Source organism: Ochotona princeps, chromosome 3 (genome assembly GCF_030435755.1).
Source record: "Ochotona princeps isolate mOchPri1 chromosome 3, mOchPri1.hap1, whole genome shotgun sequence".
Taxonomy (NCBI): Eukaryota; Metazoa; Chordata; class Mammalia; order Lagomorpha; family Ochotonidae; genus Ochotona; species Ochotona princeps.
The window spans coordinates 73,677,486-73,700,541 of NC_080834.1; the positions used below are offsets into that span (position 1 = coordinate 73,677,486).

The following is a 23,056-nucleotide window of genomic DNA, read 5'->3' on the forward strand; positions in this document are numbered from 1 at the left end:
AAATGGAGAACTGGTGTGGCCAAGTTGTGCTTGCCGTCAGAATCCAATTCTGAACAGGATTTAATGGAAGAGTTCTTGTAATTATCCTTCAAGTTGGCTGCCTGTTGCTTGCTTTATGTCAAATCCAATTAATTTCCTTCATTTGTGTATTTTAGATAGGTGATAGATATGAGTATTAATGGGAGAAACAGTTTCATGGATTTGGGGAAAATATTTGAGGCTTGTTTCCCACAGAAAATTGTGGTTTCCTCTGTAAAAAAAAACCTTAAACCTCTCTCCATCAGTTACCTAAAAACTGCACACTGGAGCTGCCACAATGTAGGAAGGACTCTGACATCTATACCCCAAGATAGAACAAAAAGGCTGGAGAAAACTTACCCTTTGTGATTGAAAGTAGGGAAGAATATAAAAGTCATTTTAGAATGAGCTGGGCTTTCCTCTGAGACTAATAAAAGCAAATCTACTGAATAAGAACTAAAAAAAGAAATGTTGTATCACCAGGTTTGCTCATCCAAATAGGTGGGCAAAGAAATAAAGGAGACTTACTGACAGGTAGGTAGCTGAGTGCCGTAATGGATTACCAGATGAAGTGACAGCCTGTGCCCAGGAGATGTTTAGGAATAGGTGGAGTAGTGTATTAGCTCCAAGATGCCAGGCATCTTGAGCTCCCATAATTCTTAGATTTAAAGTTGCTGATGAATCCCTGACAAGCCAATAAAATAGAACTTAATTGATTGATGGTCAGGGTATACTCTTTCTTTCAGTTCTTAGAGTTCATGACATCCATTTTAGAACTCTGAAGCTGGCCGAATTATCTATCAGGCATTAGATGTAACAATAGATATACTTTTGTAAAGCTATAAAACGCTGAAGTTAGGTTCTATTTTCATGAAACCTTCTCTTGGGTCTTAATTGTCTGTTAGATGATTTCCCAATCCCAACTGAAAGTAACAATTCTTTTGATGTCAGATAGTTTTTTCAAGCTTGGGATTATACTTTGTACAATATCATCTTTCTCATTATACCTCCCAAGCCACAAAGCCAGTGGTTCTTGTGCAGTATATAAATAATTATACACATAAGTAAAATGACTTAGATTTTGCTCTGCAGTATAATTCATGGAGCAATTAAAGCAGGCATTAAATAACATTTCGTATTTAACAAATGAAAAGAAATAGTATTTGAGACTGATTGTAATTTTGACATTAGCATTATCCGTGTACTAGACAACAAGTTATTAATGAAATTATCATAGCAGCTGTGCTGTAATTGTTGGATCTTTAGGGGATACAGGAAATTGTTTCCTTAGATTCTAAATCCTTTGTATTTTTTGCATAATTAACTGTTCAAAGCAAGCTCTGTGCCTGAGATAATCAGTTCATTAGTAAAAGAGCAGTTGTCCACAGGAAACCTCATTTTTGCTCCCAAATTTGCCAGGTTTCTGTATTTGATTTTGTGCTGTATTTCTTAACATTCCGTATTCTTGATTGCTTCTTGACTTATGTTTGTGCCTTTCTAGGTACTTTATGTTACGTAAAATCTGTTTTTCTAAAGTATAATTTCTAGAAGTAATTGCTTTGTATGCATTTGCACAGCTGTCAGAATCATAGTATCAGCTTGGGTTTACTACTGTAGTTTTCCCAGTACCTTCCTTTTACATGAGTGGTCTCTCTGCTTCCTACTGTCCTCCTCTGTCTCTACCTTTTCTTTTGTTTTCCATGTAACGTTTCTTATCAAAAACTCAACAATGAAAATAACTTTAAATGTCACCTTCCTCCAACTGAGCCTAGGCTATATTATGACAGTAAAGAATAGACTTTCTAAGGATAAATTTCCAGTAGATTGGAATCAATCAAGCTCACAGTGCAGTTCAAATGTAGCAACTCAATTTTAAAATATTTTCTGGGTTATCATTCTTGATTATTTGTGTATTTTTTAAATGAAAACTTGAGTTTAATCTAAACATGAATTTAATGATAACTTCTTTTTTTTAAAGATTTATTTATTTGTATTACAAAGTCAGATATACAGAGAGGAGGAGAGACGGAGAGGAAGATCTTATGTCCGTTGATTCACTCCCCAGGCTGCAACGGCTGGAGTTGAGCCAATCCGAAGCCAGGAGCCAGCAGCCTGTTCTGGGTCTCCCATGCGGGTGCAGGTCCCAACACTTTGGGCCGTCCTCAACTGCTTTCCCAGGACACAGGCAGGGAGCTGCACGGATTAGAACCGGTGCCCATATTGGATAACGGTGTATTCAGTGCGAGAACTTTAGCCACAAGGCTACAGCGCCAGATCCTAATGATAACCTCTTAAGGAATTTGTTTGGACACATTATTTGTAGCGTTAATGTGTAAAACATTGTTTACAGAAGTATCCATAGTCAGAGTTTCCTGCACATTAACAGTTTTAAAACATGTAGAGTCATAAGAATAAAAGCAAATTAAGCTCAGTTTAGAATGTTTAAATTATGCATCATCTTGACCATTGACATCATGTCTCCTTTATCCCATCTCTCTTTATGTAATTCTTTGGTCCATTAGCAACCATACCATTGGTCTTTCTCATTTTTTCCCCAATTCACACTTACATGTTAAATTTAAATTGGAAATTTTAAATTTTAAGTTGAAATTTTCAAGGAAATGTCAGAAACAGACTTACATAATTAAACATTGAAGACAGAATCCCCCCTGTGGGGTTGCACCAAGCTAAGGATACTTTTAACCTTAGAGAACCGAAATCTGATGACAGCCTTTCCTATGAGGAAGATAGAGTTTCTAGGTTGGACAGAACACTATATTTTTCCCTATAGCTGTTGGGACATCTTCATGGCCACCAAGCGTTTTAAGAAACATTGTGACGACACTTTTGCAGATATAAAAAATATTCTTAATATAATCTTGTTCCATAATAGAGCATGCTTATTCAGCCCAAGAAGGTGGCTCCTCCTCCTCAATGAATCTTAACTTATTCAAGTCAGCAGATCTACATGCCTAGACACTAGAAGCACTTTTCTATAATTATTACAAAGAATTTTATTGTTTCATTGGTCATTTGCATGTGTGTGTGTCCAATATGAAAATGACAAGCCAGTCTTGGAAGCAACCCCCTGACTTTTATAGCTTACAAACATAGTAACTGCTGTAGCACCTGATCAAAAGCTGCCAGCCTCAGCATTATGCCTGGTGTGTGTTCCTCACAGCAGTCCTCAAGAGGAGGATTTGTTTAATTCCCTGCTGACCCTGGAAAATTATCATGCAGTTTAAATTGAAATGACTCCCTTGCCACTGTAACTTCTGACCCAAAACAGTGGTCATTTGCCAGCAAACTTCAAACAGCATGAACGTGTTAGAAGGCTTATTATCGGTGTCTGTATGGCAGGCACCCCACTTATCCTCTCTGCTTGTAGTTTGGCCCTGCTATTCCTACCCAACCCTGAAGCTGCTATGTAGAGAAGATGGGTACCTTTAGACTACAGCCAGCACTGCAGGTGGCAGCTTAACCCCCTTATAGGCAAATCCTGGCTGCTCCACTTCAATCTAACTCCTTTGTAATAATCTGGGAAAGCAGCAGAAGGTAGCCTAAATGCTTGGGCTCCTGCACCTATGTGGAAGACCCCCGAAGAAGCTCTTGGGTTCAATCTACCCCAGCCTCAGCCATTACAGCCCTTTGGGAAGTGAACCAATGGATGAAAGACCTCTCTGTCTCTTTCTCTCTCTTTCTCTCTCTCTCCCTCTTTCTCAGAGAGATTGTGCATGTGTGTGTGTGTGCAAGCACAGACACACTCACATGGGTCTTCCTTTCTACTCTTTCTCTGCATAACTGCATTTCAATTAAGTAAAATAAATCTGAAAAAAAAGCATATAAGCCATCTTGCATAGAATCTTATATGGAGGCCTAAACCAGTTTGCATAGCTGCAGCAAGTGCTTCTGTCATATGGAAGCTTGAGCTGATGCAAATATACTCAAGAAATTTAGTGCAGAATCAGCCCCGGTGGCCTAATGGATAAGGCAAGAAATTTAGTGCAGGAAGAGATTGGATGGAAGCTTAAGGTAGTGATAGAGTGAAGGTCCTTCTAAAAACTCTTTTCTGTGTTTTTCATTTCCCATCTTTTTTCTTCTTCTCCAGACACTTTTGTGCTAATGTTAACAATAATCAAACGGAAAAATAGTGAATTCCTTTATCACTTGCTGTTTATTACAATTTTGACTTATTTTCTTTTGACCGTCAAACATAAATATATTATGCTGGTGGGCAGAAATCGAATTGTTCAGTCCTTCTCTAAAATTGCTACTTTTTGTTGACTACAATTAGATCTCATCAATTACACTCCTTTCAAGTTTGTCACTTTCTTTTTTATCTAAAGTTGTACTTTACTTAATGTAGTTATATAGCAGTAGTTTGGGGCATGACTAGGAGCAAAGAATTTTAAAAATGTAAGTTTACATAAGCTCTTCTATGTATAAAACCATTCTGGTTGTTCTTTTTTTCATGTTAAAATTGACAAGCTTTATCTTTAGCTTTGTCCTTAAATTATGCTTTTTAGATTTCTCTTAGTGTGGTTAGTTTTGAAAAAAAACGCATCCTTTTTTCATTCCTAATCCAGTCCATACTTCAAAGCTGTCTGCTCCTGTGAACACCCTTCTTCACTTTCTTCTTTGAACTAGGGTTACTAATGGTAAATTGTTTTCCTGCAAGTAAATCACTAGGATAGATAAGATCCTGAGAAGGCTCAATGCTGTTTAGCTCCTTTTTCCCAAGTCCCTTTCCAGGACTGCCTATGTGTCATTCAGGTGCACTGGTATTAAGTTTCTTGGAAAGTATAAAATACAAGAGGAAGTGACAACAAAAAATTATGAAGAATGCCTGTAATACTACGTGTAGTGTGTACACTGAAGCATTTCTTTGTGTTTGTAAAATTTGTTTTCTTGCTCATTTTTCCAATGGCCTAAGCAAGGGGGAAATTTGCATTGCCATTTCAAACCACTAATAGCCGATTCAGAAGTCTCACTGTTGTTTATTTAAAATGATGACTTGATATAACCATCACACAAAGACCTGACTATACTGATGGATAATGTCAGTCCCATCAGCAGCAAATGCTGTTTCTTGACTTCTTATTTCATGGCAAGCATCAATTCATGAAACTAATGTTTATTGAGAACCTGTGGTGTGCTCAGCACCTTTCTAGGCACTTAACCATTCTGTGAATGCTATTTAAACATTTAAACATTTAAACATTTTTTCTTGTTGCTCTGTCACTTTTCTCTTTTTTCTTTCAAGCACTGTGTGTACTTTCCTTATTGTTCAAGGATTACATGTTGTCTGGAGGTTCCAGATAATAAATAAGGAAAGAGAAGACTTAAACAATGCTGTAAGCAAACTCTCAGACATCCATTGAATACTTTAGCTTAAAACAGGAAAATATACATTCTTAAGTGAACATGGAGCAGTCTCCAGAATATACCATATACTAGGCCATCATCTCAGTAGACGTAGGTAAAAGCATTTGACAAAATCCAAAACCCTTTTATGATAAAAAAAAAAAAAACCTCAACAATCTAGTAATACAAATTTCCTCAGCCTAATTAAAGCATTTCCAAAACCACGCACCTAACATTGTCTGTAGTGGTGAAAGGTGGGATGTTTTCTCTCTGAACTGAGCAATGAGGCACAGGTGTCCCCTTTTACTATTCCTGTTCAGTGGGAGCTGCTAGTCAGTGTTGTTACAGGAGAAAATGAAGCAAAAGCCTTCTGGAAAGGAAGAGATGAAGCAATCCCTAGCCTCGCAGGACATGATCTTATATATAGGAAACCCTAAAAAACACGCTTAAAATTATTATAGCGAATAAATAACAATATAGAGTTGCATGCTTAATTTGATAAAATTAATTGTATTTCTGTACACTTCTAAAGAACAATCCAAAGAAGAAATTAAGAAAACAATTTCATGTACAATTGTTTAGAAAAATGTGCTTAGAAATACATTTAACGGAAGAAGTACAACCCAGTGAAAACTATAGAAACACTGTTGAAAAAATCATAGAAATAAGTGAAAAAATATTATGTAAGTGAATTGTAGGACTTAATATTGTTAGGAATGAAATATGCCCCAAAATAGATACAGATTCAGCTTAATCCTCAAAATCCCAACTGACTTCTTTGAAGAAACTGATAAATTTAAAATTAATATGGAATTACAAGAGATTCAAAATGTCCAAAATCATCTTGAAAAAAAAAAATGATTTCCAAATTGACGGAAAAGCAATAGTGGCCAAGACAATGTTGTATTGGCAATAAGACAAATGTGTAGTCAATGAAACAGAATTGAGAGTTCAAAAATAAACTCATACTTTTTTTTGGTAAACTGTTTTTCAGCTGGGGAGCTAAGGCCATTCATTAGTAAAACAGCATTTTTTTTTAAAGATTTATTCAGTTTATTACAAAGTCAGATATACAGAGAGGAGCAGAGACAGAGAGGAAGACCTTCCATCCGATGATTGACTCCCCAAGTGAGCTGCAACGGGCCGGTGCCTGCCAATCCGAAGCCGGGAACCAGGAACCTCTTCCAGGTCTCCCACGGGGGTGCAGGGTCCCAATGCATTGGGCCGTCCTCAACTGCCTTCCCCAGGCCACAAGCAGGGAGCTGGATGGGAAGTGGAGCCGCCGGGATTAGAACCGGCGCCCATATGGGATCCTGGGGCTTTCAAGGCAAGGACTTTTAGCCGCTAGGCCACGCCGCCAGGCCCGAAAACAGCAATTTTTTTTTTAAATCATGCTAGAGCCACAGGATCTCTACATGCCAAAGAATGATTGGAGTTGCGTGCATACTTTTCACAGAGTATATATAAATTTTAACAAGTTTGAAAGTTAAACATAAGAGCTAAAACTGTCAAAAGAGTTAGATTTTTGTGACCTCAGATTTGGCAATAGTTCCTTAGATGTGACTCCAAAGCAACAAAAGATAAAGTGATAAATGATGATGTTAGAATTGGTGCTTCAAAGGATACTTTCAAGAAATTGAAAAAGGCATCCGACAGAATGGGAGGAACTATTTGCAAATCATATATCTGATGAGGGACTTTTTTTTAGAATATATAAAGACATTAACAGTAACAAAGATAAGGATAATTTTAAATAGACAATTTCAATAGACATCTTCCCCAAGAATGTACACAAATGGCTAATAAATACATGAAAGACTCATCAGTTGTCATGGAAATACAAATCCAAAACCACAGAAAGAAAGATAGCAATCATGGTCATAATCAAAAAGACATAACAAATGTTCACAAGGGTATGGAGAAATTGAAACCCTTATACATTGCTAGTGGGAATATAAAATGGTGCAGCTACTTTATTTAATAGCCTGGCATTTCCTGAAACAGTTAAGCTTAAAATTACTGAATGGGGCCCGACACAATAGCGTAGTGGTTAAAGTCCTCGCCTTGCATGCACTGGGATCCCATGTGGGCACCGGTTCTAATCCCGGCGGCCCCGTTTCCCATCCAGCTCCCTGCTTGTGGCCTGGGAAAGTAGTCAAGGACGGCCCAAAGCCTTGGGACCCTGCATTCGTGTGGGAGACCTGGAAGAGCTCCTGGCTCCTGGCTCCTGGCTCCTGGCTCCTGGCTCCTGGCATCGGATTGGCTCAGCTCCAGCCGTTGCGGCCACTTGGGGAGTGAACCATCGGACAGAGGATCTTCCTCTCTCTCCTCCTCTGTGTATATCCGCCTTTCTAATAAAAATAAATAAATCTTAAAAAAAAAGAATTACTGTATGACCCAACACTTGCACTTCACAACATATGCGCAAGAGATATGAACACATTTTTCCACACAAAAGCTTGCACATAATTGTTTATAGCAGCATTATTTATAATTGCCAAAAACTGGAAGTGACCCATATGTCCATCAACTTTTGAAAGGATAAACAAATCTGTTACATTCTTACAATAGGTTATTACTCAGCCTAGTATATATGCTGCAGTATGAATGAGTCTTTAAAACACTATATTGAGTCAGAAAGCCGGTCAGAGGCCACATATCACATGAATCCGTCCATAGGAGATGTACCGATCGGGGATATCTTTCAAGACAAAATAGAGTAGTGACTGCATAGGGTTGGGAATGCCAGCTTTGGAAGGGTGATAGCTAAAGGATATGGGATTCACTTTTGAGGTGAAGGAATGTTCTAGACTAGTGATGGTTATAGATATCTGGATGTAAAAACCACTCAATTGTATACTTTAAAAAAATTGTACAGTATGCGAATTACATTGTAATAAAGGTGATTTTAGAAATCAGTTGAAAGAATGGGGTTTGTGAGGGAAAAGGTGCTCACAGGTGGTGGTCATGGGGTTAGGTGGCAGTTTTAGTCAGGTGACCTGGAGATACTTTAGCACCGCCTGGAGGAAGGTAGTCATGTGCGTATCTAGGGGAACAGCATTTTCCAGGCAGAGCTAAGAGCATGTGCAGAGAAGAGCCAGGAGGCCAGACTTGCTAATGTGATGTGAAGAATGAGGATAGTGTCCAGATATGAGGTGAAAGAATAAAGGGGGCTATGATTCACAGTGCTGTTAGTGAAATATCGTAAGCTTTCTGGCTTTTGAAATAACGCGGAATGAGTCTCGCTTCACTGTGTATTTGTGAGCATTACCCTTCAGCTGGGTTCTAAAGCCCAGAGACTAGAAGCAATGAGTGGAGGATGAGAACCAACAGGGCAAGAATCAAGCCGAGGCATTTTAAAATTAAGACAAAGAAGCAGTCAGAGGAGGGAATGTCAGTGAGTGGAAGAGAAGCAACAAGGAAAGGTGGTGTCTTAGAAGGCCAGAGGAGGAAGCATTGACGCAGAGTTGCCAGTTATGTAAGAAACTACTGATAAAGCCGAGGATTAAAGGTTGTGCTTCACAGCTTTTGGATCATTGGTGATGCTGAGAAGAGCAGCTTCTCCTGAGTGGCAGCGAAGAAGCTTGATTACAGTGGGTTTAAGAAAGTATGGAAGGAGAAATTGCCAACTGTGTAAACAAGTGACCTTTCTGAGAAAAATGCTGCTGCCGGGGACAGCAGAAAGCTGGACCTGCAACCAATGGGAAGAAAGTTTGCTCTGAAAAAGCCTATACATGTGTTTGTACAATAGTGGAGAGGCCCACTGTAGAGCAAGAAAACCATGATCACCAGTACAGGAAGGGTTGAACTGGCACACGGAGTGAAGGGACTGACCACGTTGGGGGAAGGAAGCCTTTCGTCAGCCAGGAGGCAGAGCACTGAGCCCCTGGAAGGCATGAAGTAGGACAGGAGCGTCTGGGGAAGCTGCTAATTAAATCCTCACACCAAGCCTGTGAGTTAGACCCTATCATGATCCTATTTCCAGAGGCAGAAACAACAGCTATATGGAATTATTACATCAGCGTTACACAGGATTATCCATAAACTGTAGAAGACCATGTGCATGATTGGAGGATGTGAGCACTGTTGTTGGTGTCTCTGATAACTGAAAACATCTTGATTCCATTTTCTTTATCTGAGAAAGCAAAAACAGAATCTGTGCCTCCTTCTTTACCCTCCTGTCCAGGAAAGAAAGGATTTGGGCAAATGTTTTCCTGGTTTTTAAATTACAAATTTTTTCAAAAATGTCCTCAGAAGTGGCCAGAAAGCTGTCTAGTGCTCTGTGGTCAGTTGTCTTGAAAGAATTGTTGGAATAGATAAAACAGAAATGGCCTCCACTCCTTCATGATCTCTAAGAGTCTAAGCTTTTTCTGTTTCAGGCTGTGGCTGTGGCACTGTTACTAACTGTAATCTCGTTACTTGCTAAGCCTGAAGCTTCTGCTCTGAAAGTTCCCAGCCCTAATGGAGGCTACTGCTTGATGCAGTCATAAGAAAAAGACCACTGGGTTTTAGTAAGGCTCATGAAGGGAACTTGAGCACACCAGTTAGATGAGTAAGCAACAGAAGGAAATTTTTAATTTTTAGTTTTGTTTTTAATATTTATATAATTAAGACGGATGAGCAGTTAGGCCCCCAGTTAGAGTGTGGAGGGTAAGGTATGGAGGAAAGTGAGTGGGACAAATGTTTCAGGTCTTTTTTTTTTCCTCCTATGTCCATAAGGAAGGATGGGGAGGGAGCCACTGCTTGATGTCAAACTAAACTAGCAACTGGAGATGGAGGACAGTCTTTTGATGACACCTTAAAGACCTCGATGTGGGGAAGAGTGTTCTAAGAGTGTTGTTATTCTGAGATGTTGTTGGATTCATTGCACCAGGGTTAAGAAAATCTTTCCAAGGTCTGTTGGTTGATGAAGTCTATCTTAGTGCCACCACAGACCCAGGCACATGCCGCTAGCTTGGCCAGGAGAATTGTCCAACCTGTTCTACTTTCCATTGTATGGTGAGGCAGTTGGCATCCCCTGCTGACCTAGATGAGCTAGCCATAATGTCTCCTATATACACCTGGTCATGCTGTCCACTGTGCAAAGGCATCAGCAACTGAAGAGGCCCAGTCTTGATACATGCATGGTGAACTGGGACCACACATCCTGTGATTTTTCAGGGTGTCAGGGATCTAAATCGAGCAGTCTAGTCAGGAATACCTCAAGAAACCTTGCCTGGGGTAGTGACCTACAACTTGACGTTTGTGTGCACCAGCCAACACATACCAGTGGATGCAGCTGCCTGATTAGTTCTGCCCCGGCCCCATACCTCACATGAACTGACGGGTGCAGCTACCCAGCCCAGCCAGCCCACCACAGACCCAGCCCTTACGCATACCAGCAGGTGTTGTGGCCTGGTTGGGGCAACTCCCAAAAACCTTCACCAGGCCCACCCCCAGCCCCAGTTTTTGCATGTGCCAGCCTCTACTGCAGCCTAACTCAGCCCAGCTTACATCTCATCTAGCTCTCAGGCACACCCATGGTAGCTATGGCCAACCTGTCCCCATGCCCATTCCTCACATATGCCAGTAGGTATCACCACCCTGTCCCACCTGATCTATCCCCAGCCCTGGTTTTCATGCTCACAAGAGGGAGGTACAGCCGAGCAAGGGAGTGCCCACAGTTCCCCTGCCAGGCATGTTACCAGCCCTGGATCTTGCATCTGTCAGATAGTACTACAATCTAGCCTGACATGACTCACATCCAGTCCAATCACCTGCCAGCTGGTGCTGCTCCATTACCTGACTGACCTGAACCTATTTTGGCTCTCATGCATGCCAGAAGGTACAGCGAACAAGCCCAGCAAGTTCCCCAGTCTAGCTTTCATATTCAGCAGTGGAAGTAGCAGCCCAGAAAGTTCCCCTACTAAGAAGTTCCCCAAAGTTCCCCTACTGGACCTGCTCCCAACTCTGGGTCTTTGTTATACTAGTGGGTGCTACAGCTGAATCTGAGATAGCCCACTCCCAGTTTCGGCATTTGTCAACAGTTACTACAATATGGCTCAGCTTGGCCTGCCCTCAGTCCCAGCTCTTGCCAATGGGTATAGCAGCCTAGCATAGCCTGGCCTATGCCCAGCCCTCATGTGAGCTGGCAGAAGTTGTAGTCCAACTCAGCCTGGTGTATGCCCTCTTCTGGCTCTTGTAACTTATGGGCATGCCAATGTATGCTATGGACTGGCCCAACCCAATCCACCCTCAGACCCAACTCACATATGCCAACGGGTGTTGCAGTCCAGCCTGGCCTGGCCTGCCCTGCCCTCAGCTGTGGTTCTCTACAGCCTGGCAGAGGAGTTCCCCAAGTTCCTCTACCAGGCTGCTCCCAGCCCTGGATCTTGTATATGCCAGCAGGCACTGCAGCCTAGCCAAGCCCAGCCCCACACTTATTCAGGTTTTCACAAGCACTAATGGATACTGGAGCCCAGCGTAGTCTTACCCACCCCTAGATAGAGCCCACACTCATTCCAGTGGGTGCTGCAGCCTTGTCCAGCCTGTCCTCTCACAGCCTTAACTCTCACACTCACCAGTGGGAACCCATCAGGGGAGTCTCCAGAATTCCCCTACCAGTCCTACTCCCAGTCCTGGGCATTTCGTATACTGGTGGATGCTTAGACCCAGCCTGGCATGGCCCGCCCACAGTCTCAGCTTCCACTGGTGGGTGTGGCAGCCTAGCCCAACCAGAGCAGCCCACACTCTGTCCTAGCTCTCATGCATGCCAGCAGGTGCTAAGGGCTGGTCCAACCTGTCCTGTCTCCAGACCCACTACGCACAAATGTGATGCGTTCTGCAGCCTTTCCTGGCTAGACCTGTCCCCAGCCCAGGCTCTTGTGCTCCCCAGCAGGTGCTGTGGCTTAGTAGGGGAGTTCCCTAAGTTGCCCTACCAGATCTGCTCCCAGCCCTGGATCTCACACGTGCTAGCAGGTGCAGTGACCCTGCTTGGCATGATCTGCTCTCAGTCCTGGCCTTTGCATGTATCAGTGGGCACTCCAGCCTGGCAACACCTGGCCTCCTTCCAGCCCTAGTCCTGTGAGTGTCAGGAGGTTCCTGTAGGTGAGTTGTGTAAGTAGTCTGGCTCAACGAGTCACCACACCAAGCTCTCCACATAAATCGGCAGATGCTGTATACCCACAGAAGTGAGACCTCTCAAAAGTGAAAATAGAATCTGCTCCCAGATCTGGTTCTCTTGTGTTCTGATGGGTGCTATGACCCAGATGTGGTCCACCCCTGCTCAGACACTCACAGACGGGTACTGCAGCCTAACACAGCCAGCCTTGCCTCCCAGTCCTAGCCTTTGTGTGCATCAATGGGAAATGGTCGATGCTGTTTAGACCAGCCCAGGTCTCCTACAAGGGCGGATGTCTTGACTAGACCTAGACATGCCCTCCAGTTCTCCCCTCTAGAAACCACTCCATCTCAGCTCCCTCATCTAGTTGCAACTGCAGTGGCCCAGTCCGTGGAAAACTGAAAAAGTCATTCCTTCCCTGTCAAACATGCCCTTAGCCTTTCCTGCACCATTATACCCCCAAACCCTCTTCCCCAGGCAATCTGCAGCCACCCCCGCCTGGGGACCGTGGTGGCATGTCAGGGGCCAGCATCCTCTGTCTTCCCTACATATCTTTTTAAAAATTAAATATATAATAAATAAGTAACTACGGTGGCATACTGGTATAGTTAACACCAATTTGGCGTTAATCAGGCCCAGAATGCCCACCAGCTACTTGCTGCTTTTCTCCCAGCAGTGTAACAGTTGCCTGGGTACAAGACAACCTAGGCAGCTGCCTGCAGCTGGGGGAGGAGGGAAAATTGTTTAAAAGCACACAATATTGTTCTGTGACATATTGTGAACTTAAAATATATTTATATTAATATTGTCTATAGGTCCTTTCCAGTCCCAGAAAAAGAACTTTTTCCACAAAATTGTCAGCAAATATAAGCACAAAAAGGAGAAGCCTAATGTTCCGGAAAAAGGTATTGGTGCCTTCCACCCTCCGTTAAGGTTTTGTGGCTGCCTCTGTTGTGAATCCATCTCTGAGGAATGCTTCTGTGCACTGCCTTTGCCTTCTCCTCCCCTGTGCCTGCTTCAGTGCCATTCGCTCCCAGCGCTGGCATTTTCATTCATTTTAGACTCTGCAGCTAATTGCAAATCTACTTCATTGAGATTCCCATTCAAATCTGTATTTGTCTCTATTTTCAGAGCCCCAAATGATCCCAAAACTGCGGCTTTTCTCATCTACATCTTGTGAATTGTGTAATTTAGTACTCTTAGCCTCTTACCCATTTATTTTCTTTGACTGTTCTCATTTTTCTCACATTTGGCAACCCTTCAGCCCGTGGCCACACTTACCTGCTTCCTTTCACATTCATGTGAAAACCCAAACATTCCTGTACTTTCTGTGGTACTTCAGGATTGTTGCGGGCCTTTTTTTCTGCTCCTAAGTCATAACCCTTCGCCATCTGTAGAACAAGTCGTTTGCCAGACACATCTGCCCACCTCCTTCAGTCACATACTGTTATTTCCAGAGGACACTGGGGACTTTCCTGTACTCTGCCGCTCCCCCTCCCACCAGCCCCTTTCCTCTGAACATCTGTGTCATTGAACGATCTTGATGGACCCTTGAACCTCTTCAGGGCTCCTCTCAAGATCTCAGAGTTCAGGACTCCTTTTCTTCTTTCGTGTTTTTAATAGATTAAATCTTCCCATCTGGCTCAGTAGAGCCACAAGGTCTGGAGGCTGGGCTTTCTTTAGCAGCTCCCTGCATGTTAGTATCGTGACTACCATCAGCCTACTCATCTGATGCCCATTTGCATCCAACTTGCATGGCCAGTGTGAAGCATTTCATGTATCTTTAAAAGAGGCTTTAAATGCAGCAATCTTCTATGTGTAGATGTATGTGTCTGTGTATTCCTGTATGTAACTTTTTACTTAAGTGGTTTTTACTTTCACTCGTACATGGGCTTCATAGTTCTGTTTTCTATAATATTAGCATTTTTCCCTTTCTCCTAGTAAAGAGACATTATTCTGAGCTAAACATGTCAACTTTTGCTTTTACGGGTCTTCAGAAGATTAATATGATTACACAGAAATCTGAGAATATTTCATAAAACAAAAATGTGTTCTTTTTAAATTCATGTCCTGTATGGTCTTATTTGATTAGCAAATGCCAGTTTCAGTATTGAAAATGAAATAAAATTTGGCTTCATTTGTGTGACACTTCATATTTAGGTTATTGTGTATAGTGCCTTATTTTTTTTTTTTTTTTTTTTTTTTTGTGGTCTGTGTGTGTTCTAAAAGCATGGTTTCACCTTCCTTTTTCTGTCACTGTTTTTAGGAAGTGGGGATAAATGGTCAAACAAGCAAATCTTCTTGGATGCCATTCACCCTACAGAAGGTAAAGGAAGTCACATTCATTGTTTAATTTGATATTCTAAGCCAGAAATGGCATAATTTTTAGAGGCCAGAAAGGCTTATTTTGCACTGGCTTGCACCAGTAGATCAGACCAGTTTGTTTATAGTTAGGCTAATTTTTTTGGAGTATTTTTTCCTTCTATTTTATCTATAATTTTATGATACAGTTCCTTAGGCTGTGGGATGTCCCTTATTACATCTCCAAATTTCTCCCCCCACCACTGATTTACCCTTTATTATTACAATGGTATAGTCCTTCGTAAGCAGTCATAAGTCCATCATTCTGTTATTTAAGTGTGACCTGACATTGCTGATACAGACAATGGCAAACAGTCCAGGATCCTATTGTCAAGATATATCCTAACAGTTTCATTGGGAGTCTGTCTTTGACTTGGAAGTAGAAATGCATGCTGCATTGTAGCTTCACACCTGGATATGATGGTCTCCATTACGCTGTCACTATACATTCCCTTAATGAGAAGCCATAAAACAAAATCAGCAACAGGAATAGAGTTAAAAAAAATTACAACATGAAGCTAAATAACATGCTACCAGTTAACCAATATTATCAATGAAGAAATGAAAAAGAAAATAAAAAACCTTCTTGGAGAAAATGATACTACTGTATGACCTATGAGTCAGTGAAGACTCTAATAAAAGAAACTATTATGAAAAAAATGAAAATTAAAACAAAAAAATCAAAACCCGTGAGTTACAGCCAAAACAGTATTGAAAGGACTATTGATCTTATATTTTACATGAAGATTGCCTTATATCAGTAGAAATATGATATTTGTGCTTTTGGAATTGACTTATTTCACTGAGTATAACATTCTCTAGTTGGAATCATTTGGTTGCAAATGCTAGAATTTCATTCTTTTTCATAGCTAAGTAGTATTCCATGGAGTAGATATACCACAGTTTCTTTATACACTCCTCTTTAGTCGGGCATCTGGATTGTTTCCATGTCTTTGCTGTTATGGATTGTGCTGTTGCAAATATAGGATTACAGATCTCTTTCTCATAGGCCAATTTCATTTCCTTTGGATATTCGTATAAGTGGGCTAACTGGGTCATATGGCAGGTTTATTCACAGTTCTCTTAGGATTCTCCATACCTACACTCCCACTAGCAGTGAAGAAGGGTACACATCTATACCAGCAGGTGTTGTTAGTAGAGTACTGAATGTAGGCCAGCCTCACTGGAATTAAGTGGTACCTCAATGTGGTTTTCATTCGTATCTCCCTAATGGCTAGGGAGCTGAGCATCTTTTCGTATGCCTATTAGCAATTTGTATTTGTTCTTTCGAAAAATGTCTGTTCATTTCCTTCGCCCACTTATTCAAAGGGGTGTTTGTTTTGGTGTCACTGAGTTTCTAAAGCTCTTTGTAAATTCTGAATATTAGTCTCCTATCAGTTGTGTAGTATGCAGATTTTCTCCCATTCCATTGGTTGCTTCTCACTTTGTTGCTTGTTTCCTTTGCTGTACAGAAGCTTTTTAGTTTGATGTAGTCCCATTTGTTTATTTTGGCTTTGACTACTTGCGCTTTTTGGTGTCTTTTTCAAGAAGTCTTTCTCCATTCCTGTGTCTTGGAGAGTGAATCCTGTGTTTTCCTCTAATAGTTTGATGGTTTCTGGATGCAGATTTAGCTCCTTGATCCATTTAGAGCTGATTTTTGTATAATAAGACAGGTGTGGGTCTCGCTTCTTACCTCTGCAGGCTGCTATCCAGTTGCCCCAACAGCATTTGTTGAAGAGACAGTTTTTTCCCTGGATTGTTTTCAGTTTTCTCGTCAAAGATTAGTTGGCCATACATGTGTGGGCTCCGCTCTATTCTGGTGTTTCTGTTCTGTTCCGTTGATCTTCTCTGTTTCTGTACCAGGATCAGACCTATTTTTATACTATTTTAATTTTTTTTTTAAATTGGTTTACTTGAAAGGCAAAGTCACAGAGAGAGGAGAGACAGAGAGTGAGAGAGATCTTCTATCCAAATGGCTGTCGTGGCTGGATCCAGGCCCATTCAAAACCAAAAGCCAGAGAATTTTTTGAGTCTCCCATTTGGGTGCAGGGTCCCCAGTACTTAGGCCATTCTGTGCTGTTTTCCCAGGTGTATTAGCAAGGTCAGTCTAAAGTGCAGCAGCCGGTATATGAACTGGCACCTATATGGGATGTTGGCACCGAAGGCAGCAGCTTTACTTGCTCCCCCACAGTGCCAGGTCTGCATTGTAATCTCTTTTCTCTTTTCCAGTAGAACAAGTTTCTGCCTTTAAGAACTACTTTATGAGTACTTTATAAGTAGTTCCAAGAATTTAGAAGAGTTATTATTGGTGATATTTAATTGTACATATTAGCAGTGCTTATGGAATAAAACTTGGAAACCATGTACTTTTAAAAATGCATGCCTTGTTTAATATAGACTGCCCATGCTCATTTTATGTGTACAGGAAAAAGGAATCAGTATGGGAATCAGAAAATTGCTTGTAATTAAAAATGACCTTTTTGGTTATTTGTTTTCATACCATCTCTAGCACTGAGTTGTTTAAGTGGAGACAATGTGCTCTGTGAATTAACTAAGTCCTTTACTTCATCCTCTCTCACCTATGGCCAAGTCACTGCTTATTAAAACTTTGTGTTGCAAGGTATAAATATAGAGGGACAGAAAATGAAGGTATGATTTTGACATGTGTAAGCAATCCCATGCGAAGGTTTGACAGGGATTGTTTGTAGCTGATGCTTGCAATGAAAATGTTGATTCAACGGAGGCTGTGCAGCTGTTCAGCTTTCTGACTTCCGTTAACATGGAAGGCTTAAAGTTCACCATGCCTTCTTTACACCATCCTGTGTGTAATGCCTTGTGGTTCACTTTTTCCCCTTTGAAAATATCAGAAATCTTGGTGCTTGGTAATACAACTGAGGCTTAAATGCTATGCTTATCATCTCTTTTAAGTATTTCCCTCTATGCTTTTAAAAATCAAAATGATGAAATAACTTCACACATTTAAAAAAGATTGCCCAAGGCTCAGTATTAAGTTTCTGATATGCCAAGATCTACCTCTGTCATTGTGTTTCTTTCTACCCAGTTATCATATCGCATAACCTTTCCTTAAAGGTCTCTAGTTGTTATAATTAATGATGACTATTAATATTTAGTGCCAGTTGATATTTATAGTGGGTAAATACATACAGATGATACATATTTACATTTTTTGCATACATATTTTGTTTTGAATTTCACATTGATGGCAGCCCTAGTGAATTAAGAAGGACTTCTCAGTCCCAAATGTATGGGAAAGAATTAAAGAGCACTCAACAAAAGCAGAAAAGGAAGAGACCACAACTATCCACTTAAGCACAGTGACCACTACAGTTTCAATGTTTCAGGCTTGTCTGTAGTGTTTCAACCTTCATTTGGTTCAGGTATTGAAAATAGAAATGGTATTTTCAACTAAATAATCTTCAGGCTTGGGATAGTCATCAGATTCATTTCTTAACAGTGTATACATCAATTACACAGGAAAAACTTTTGTTTATGGTCGGCTTTGCAAACCGGACCCACAGTGCCCAGTCTAACTTGATCTCTTCTCTTAAATTAAAGTTAGTTGCTGTGTGACTTGCTCAGTCTCCCAGGATCTTATATATGGATCATTCATTTGATTGTCTTTCCTGTGTTCCATTCAGTTTCTGACTGCTGCTTTAGTTCATGGGAGGCCAACCAAAGGCTGCAAGATTCCAGATCTGCCTTTGCTCATTTCAGAACATGTTTGAATTACCCAGTTGGATTGACTTCACAACTCTGGAGCACTTTAGTAGCTTCCCAGGACACAAGTATAGTGCTGCTCCCCCACCCCCACCCTCCCAAAAAACCCTCACTCTACGTTTTGTGGGCAGTTTGGAAAACAGAAGTCTCTTATTGCCACATCCTAATGTGGCTACAGGAGTGAACTGGCAGTATCACTCTCAGATGATCTGCTTACAAATGTGTTATAGTTATTGCTGAGTGTAAAAACTAGCCCTGCGGACTTGTTCCACAGTGCTTGAGTAGTTTTGTGTGTTCAATTAAAAGCTGTAAGAGAATTGATTAATTTCCTTTAGGATGGCAAAGCCTTTCTTTCCTCACATTTCCATTAGTGTGGCATTGGGGGTAGGGGTGCTGGTTTTGTACTCTTTTTAGGCTTGTTTCCCTTGTTGAGCCCTTTTTCAACTGATGTCCATCACCACCTGGGCTTTGCTTGCTTTACCAGTGTTGTGGGATGTGAAATCGCTGCTTGGTCGCCATATGCCTCTTTCTTTGATGTACTTGCCTTCCCTGATTCTCCCTGTCTCAGCAGTTTCTACCTGAGGGCTGTCCTGCATTTAGAGCATCACACATATGACAGCGTGTCCTGGGCTTAACCCCTCAGTCAAAGCATGGCACGGGGAACCCTATCTGATCTTAGAGATTTCAGCATGGTCATTTCCCATATGTTTTATGGGAATGGATGATTGTAGGGCCCATGATTATTTCCTGATTCGGTAGTTTAAGAGGAGACTTCTCAGCAAGTCTTCTTTTCAGCCCTTGTATTTTTTGCTGCCGCTTCTTGATTTACTCCTTTTCAGTTACACAGTCTATTGATTTTTAAGTTTTCAGTATCATTGAAATCTTTTGGCCAGTCTGCTTTTGATCCCTCTGTCCCTCATCTACTGGCTGTTAGGGCTTTCCCTCATCCCATTGTGCTTGTAGGCCTGCATTGTACCTCCTGTTTGAAATCCCCTTTCAGCCATGGCCTGGCTTCTCATTGTGTTTTTACAACAATTTTTCTGGGACAAACAAGAATAGAAATAACCACTGGGGAGAAATGAAACCATCTGAGAGCTCACTACTAAGAAACAAAAAAATAAAAATATCGCAGTGCTTGTCAAAGTCATGTTCTTCTCCAACCCCTGTCTGCCATGGACTCTATGCTTCTTTTGCCCTAATTGTAGTTGTGTGGCAAAACTTACATTGTTGTTGGTTTTTTTTTTTTTATGCACTGGAATTCCCCCCCGCCCCTCCCCAAACCCTCCCCCCCCCCCCCGGCGGATTGCTCCACCTTGTTGCATTTCCATAGTTCAAATTCAGTTGAGATTCTTTCTTTGGAGGTTTTGACCAATCATAAAGTCCAGCATCTTATTGTCCTGGTAAGTTCAATGGCTTCTTGGTGAGACCATCTCTGGTCTGAAGGTAGAACCAGCAGAGTATCATCCCAATCAAGTAAAAAACCCAACATAATATTTACAACCATTTACAACATTATGGCATTAATTGACGTGGTATTGAATAACCAATATGTTACTAGGAAAATGCAGGTTCTCGACCGAAACCTGTGACTTCCTCATAGACATTTCAATTTTGGTTTATATTCAACCATGTTCCATATACCTTAAAATGGCTATAGATTGCTATTCAGCTGTCTCTTGTCTATTTCAATGTTAGTATTTAGCATTTTATAGCATTGAAGCATGATTTTGCTAAACCTGGTTGTTTTTCAGGTAGTCTAACTCTATAACTTTAACAGGACCAATGTCAACAGTTTAGGTGAACGTTTTTGGGAGGGGTGTGCAGAGAAATCCTCAACACCCCAGAGAGGAGTATCTGATCTTTGTGTCCCACCCAGTGAGTTATAAGTGCATCCCGGCTGGCCGCTTCCTGTCTGTTTCTAAGCTTTCCTAGTTGTTCTCTGTGTATCTATTCTAGTTTGTTTGTTCATATGTTTGTTTGTTATGAGGGGTTTCTGGAGCAATCCTGATGGTCCTTACAAAAGAGGGTGGGGACCCAAAGTTGGAAGCAGGCAAGGGCCAGAGAAAGCTCCTCTCCCTAGTTCCGAAGGAAGCTTACTGTTCTTCTGTTTCTGCGGACTGCTCAGGGATCCTGGTTGTCGTTCTGATGACCCTGGATCCTGCAAGGCAGGAATTGGGCTTCTTCCATCCCACATTGTAGGTCCAAATGGGGATGGGTGACCTCAGAGTTCTTGGCCTCTGAAGGCACTCCCTTTCCCCCGTGGTCTCCTTGGCAGTAGGGATGTAGTAGTCGGTGGTCATACTGATAGTCCTTGGTGAGGCTCTGGGAGTCTTCAGGGTTGGGATACAAGCCTCCTCCTGTCCCCCTGCTCCACTCTGGGGTCCCCCCCTGCTCTATGCGTATGACCTCCTGTTAAGAGGTTGTTAGGATTGCTCCTGATTCCCCCCACATGTCTTTGTAGTTTTGCTATTGTCTAATGCTAACTCAAGTCTGCTGTCTATGAGTTACCAGTTATGATCCTGCTGGGTTATCCTTCTCCCGTCTTTCTCACACCTACTGGGGTGGTGTAAGATTTCTCTGCTCTCCCTCCCCATTTCCAAGTATCATAGGGCCTTACAAGTTTGTTGGGTTTTACATTTCTTAATGTAGATCATAAGCAATCTGACTCATATCGATTGTTGGTTCATTGGTTACTTCACAATGTCTTATTGCATGAGATACAGGCTGTTTGGGGTTGAAATAATATTACTGTTTTCTGGATTGACATCAGTTCATAACAGCCACATCAATCACAACAACAACAGCAACACCAACAACAGAGTATAGCACCCTGATAAAATAATGCGCCTCTGAGTAACCAACACATGCTTAATTAAAAGGAAACACAGAAGTCTTTTGGGAAAAATGATGCCATCGTCTGCTTCATGAGCACGTAATGAATTCTACTAGTGGAAAGAGATTATTTGGGAGCAATCAGACTGACATAAAAACATTACCGCAGTCTTGTTCAGTCTGTCCCGCCTCTCATTAAACTCTGGAAATTATTGATGCATTTTGAAGCCCAACTCGACCCGACCAGCCCCCTACCCAGCCCAGATAAATACTGGCATATGCGTTTCTGTTTAGCAATCCCACCTCTATCTTGGTTTCGTGTTCATCAGAGGGGTAGTTACCTAGGAGGAAGATGCCCACTATTTCCCTACTAGGCCACTCGAGCTTCTGGGTCTTGGTTTGGTTGGTAACTCAATCTGGTTCTAATAGTTCTTATGGGTACTCTCATTCAAACCTTCATGTCTCAGTCCCACTCTTGCCCTAGTGTTTATGTTTACTATGGCTGGGAATCACCAGAAATTCATCTCTGACCTACCAAAGGCTGGCCTTATTCAAGAGTGTCTCTGGGCAGCTTTTTCTGATCGTAAAAACTCTGTAGCTCGCCGCTGGGCGGCCAGCAGGCAGAGCCTGGCACCATTTGGTGCACTGGCCGCCCAAAGCCAGGGACCCCCTCACTGCATTGCAGCGGTGGTCTTGGCATGCTGGGTCCTCGTTCTCAGGTCCGGCCTGGCTGGGCCGCTCCCCTAGGGCTGCCCCTAGCCCTGGGGGGCAGCCAGCCGTCCCCAGGCCAGCAAAAACTTACATTGTTTTAGGGCTTGATGGATGCTTAAGAGCTAGGCTAGTTCAACCTTCATCTTCCATAACGGAACTGAGACCTTTATGGTGTCACTTCAAGAATAGAATTCTATAATTTCTACTATTTCATCCGTGGTCTCTGTGTAGAAATCAGGTCATCTTTCCCAACTCACTTGGCCTATTTGTAGTACCCATGCCTTTGCTTTTGCCTTCTCAGTTCTGCTTTCTGTACGAAGTTCTTTGGAAATAGGGCGTCTTTCATCTTTGGATCTCTGCTATACCTTTATTTCCCTCATTCTGGGTTTTTCAGGCTAGAAGGGGGTAGATGTTATGTTCTTTCTAGAATGTTGATCTATAAGAGAGTGGTCATTGTCTGAGATGGGTGCAAGGCTCCGTAAGTAAACAGAAGGGATAACCAATAGATTTGGATATGAAACTAGAAATGTTGAACTTCTGAATGTGCAGTAGAAGTTATTTAATGCTCATTGTAAGTTCTGATTCTGATTTCTTCTTAAAGGAGGTTTTGAACTTTAAGGCTGTAGCACAGTCATGGGACACATTATCTTTTATTTTGCTAGGAACTTTTATTAGTTTTTAAACTAAAAAAATTATTAAAATATATACTACCACTGACCTCTGTTAAACTAAATATTAAATTATAAATAAGTGATATTACCTAAATTAGTCAATCATTGTGATCAAAATTTAAACTGGGTATAGATTTACAACTTTAAATGTAACCTTTCTTTCTGATTTTTAATTACTTATGTAAAAAAAGGTGTTTGGGAGCTTTGCCAAATAATTTTTTAAATAACTGTTATCTTAAACCTGTCCCCACACAACCATCTG

General features: G+C 41.5%; 1 protein-coding gene across 10 annotated transcripts in view; it reads left to right on the forward strand.

The window, feature by feature from the left end:
* The window catches only part of BBX (BBX high mobility group box domain containing), a 278,443-nt gene that overhangs the window by 242,760 nt on the left and 12,627 nt on the right, over positions 1 to 23,056 (forward strand). For 9 of the 10 annotated variants that reach the window (XM_058661831.1, XM_058661829.1, XM_004593214.3 and 6 more), the window contains 2 exons: positions 13,297 to 13,386; positions 14,748 to 14,807. The exons of the other annotated variant lie outside the window; for it this stretch is intronic. In XM_058661831.1, coding sequence (XP_058517814.1) covers positions 13,297 to 13,386; positions 14,748 to 14,807 — 150 coding nt within the window. The remainder of the gene's footprint in view (positions 1 to 13,296; positions 13,387 to 14,747; positions 14,808 to 23,056) is intronic. 10 annotated transcript variants of the gene reach the window in all.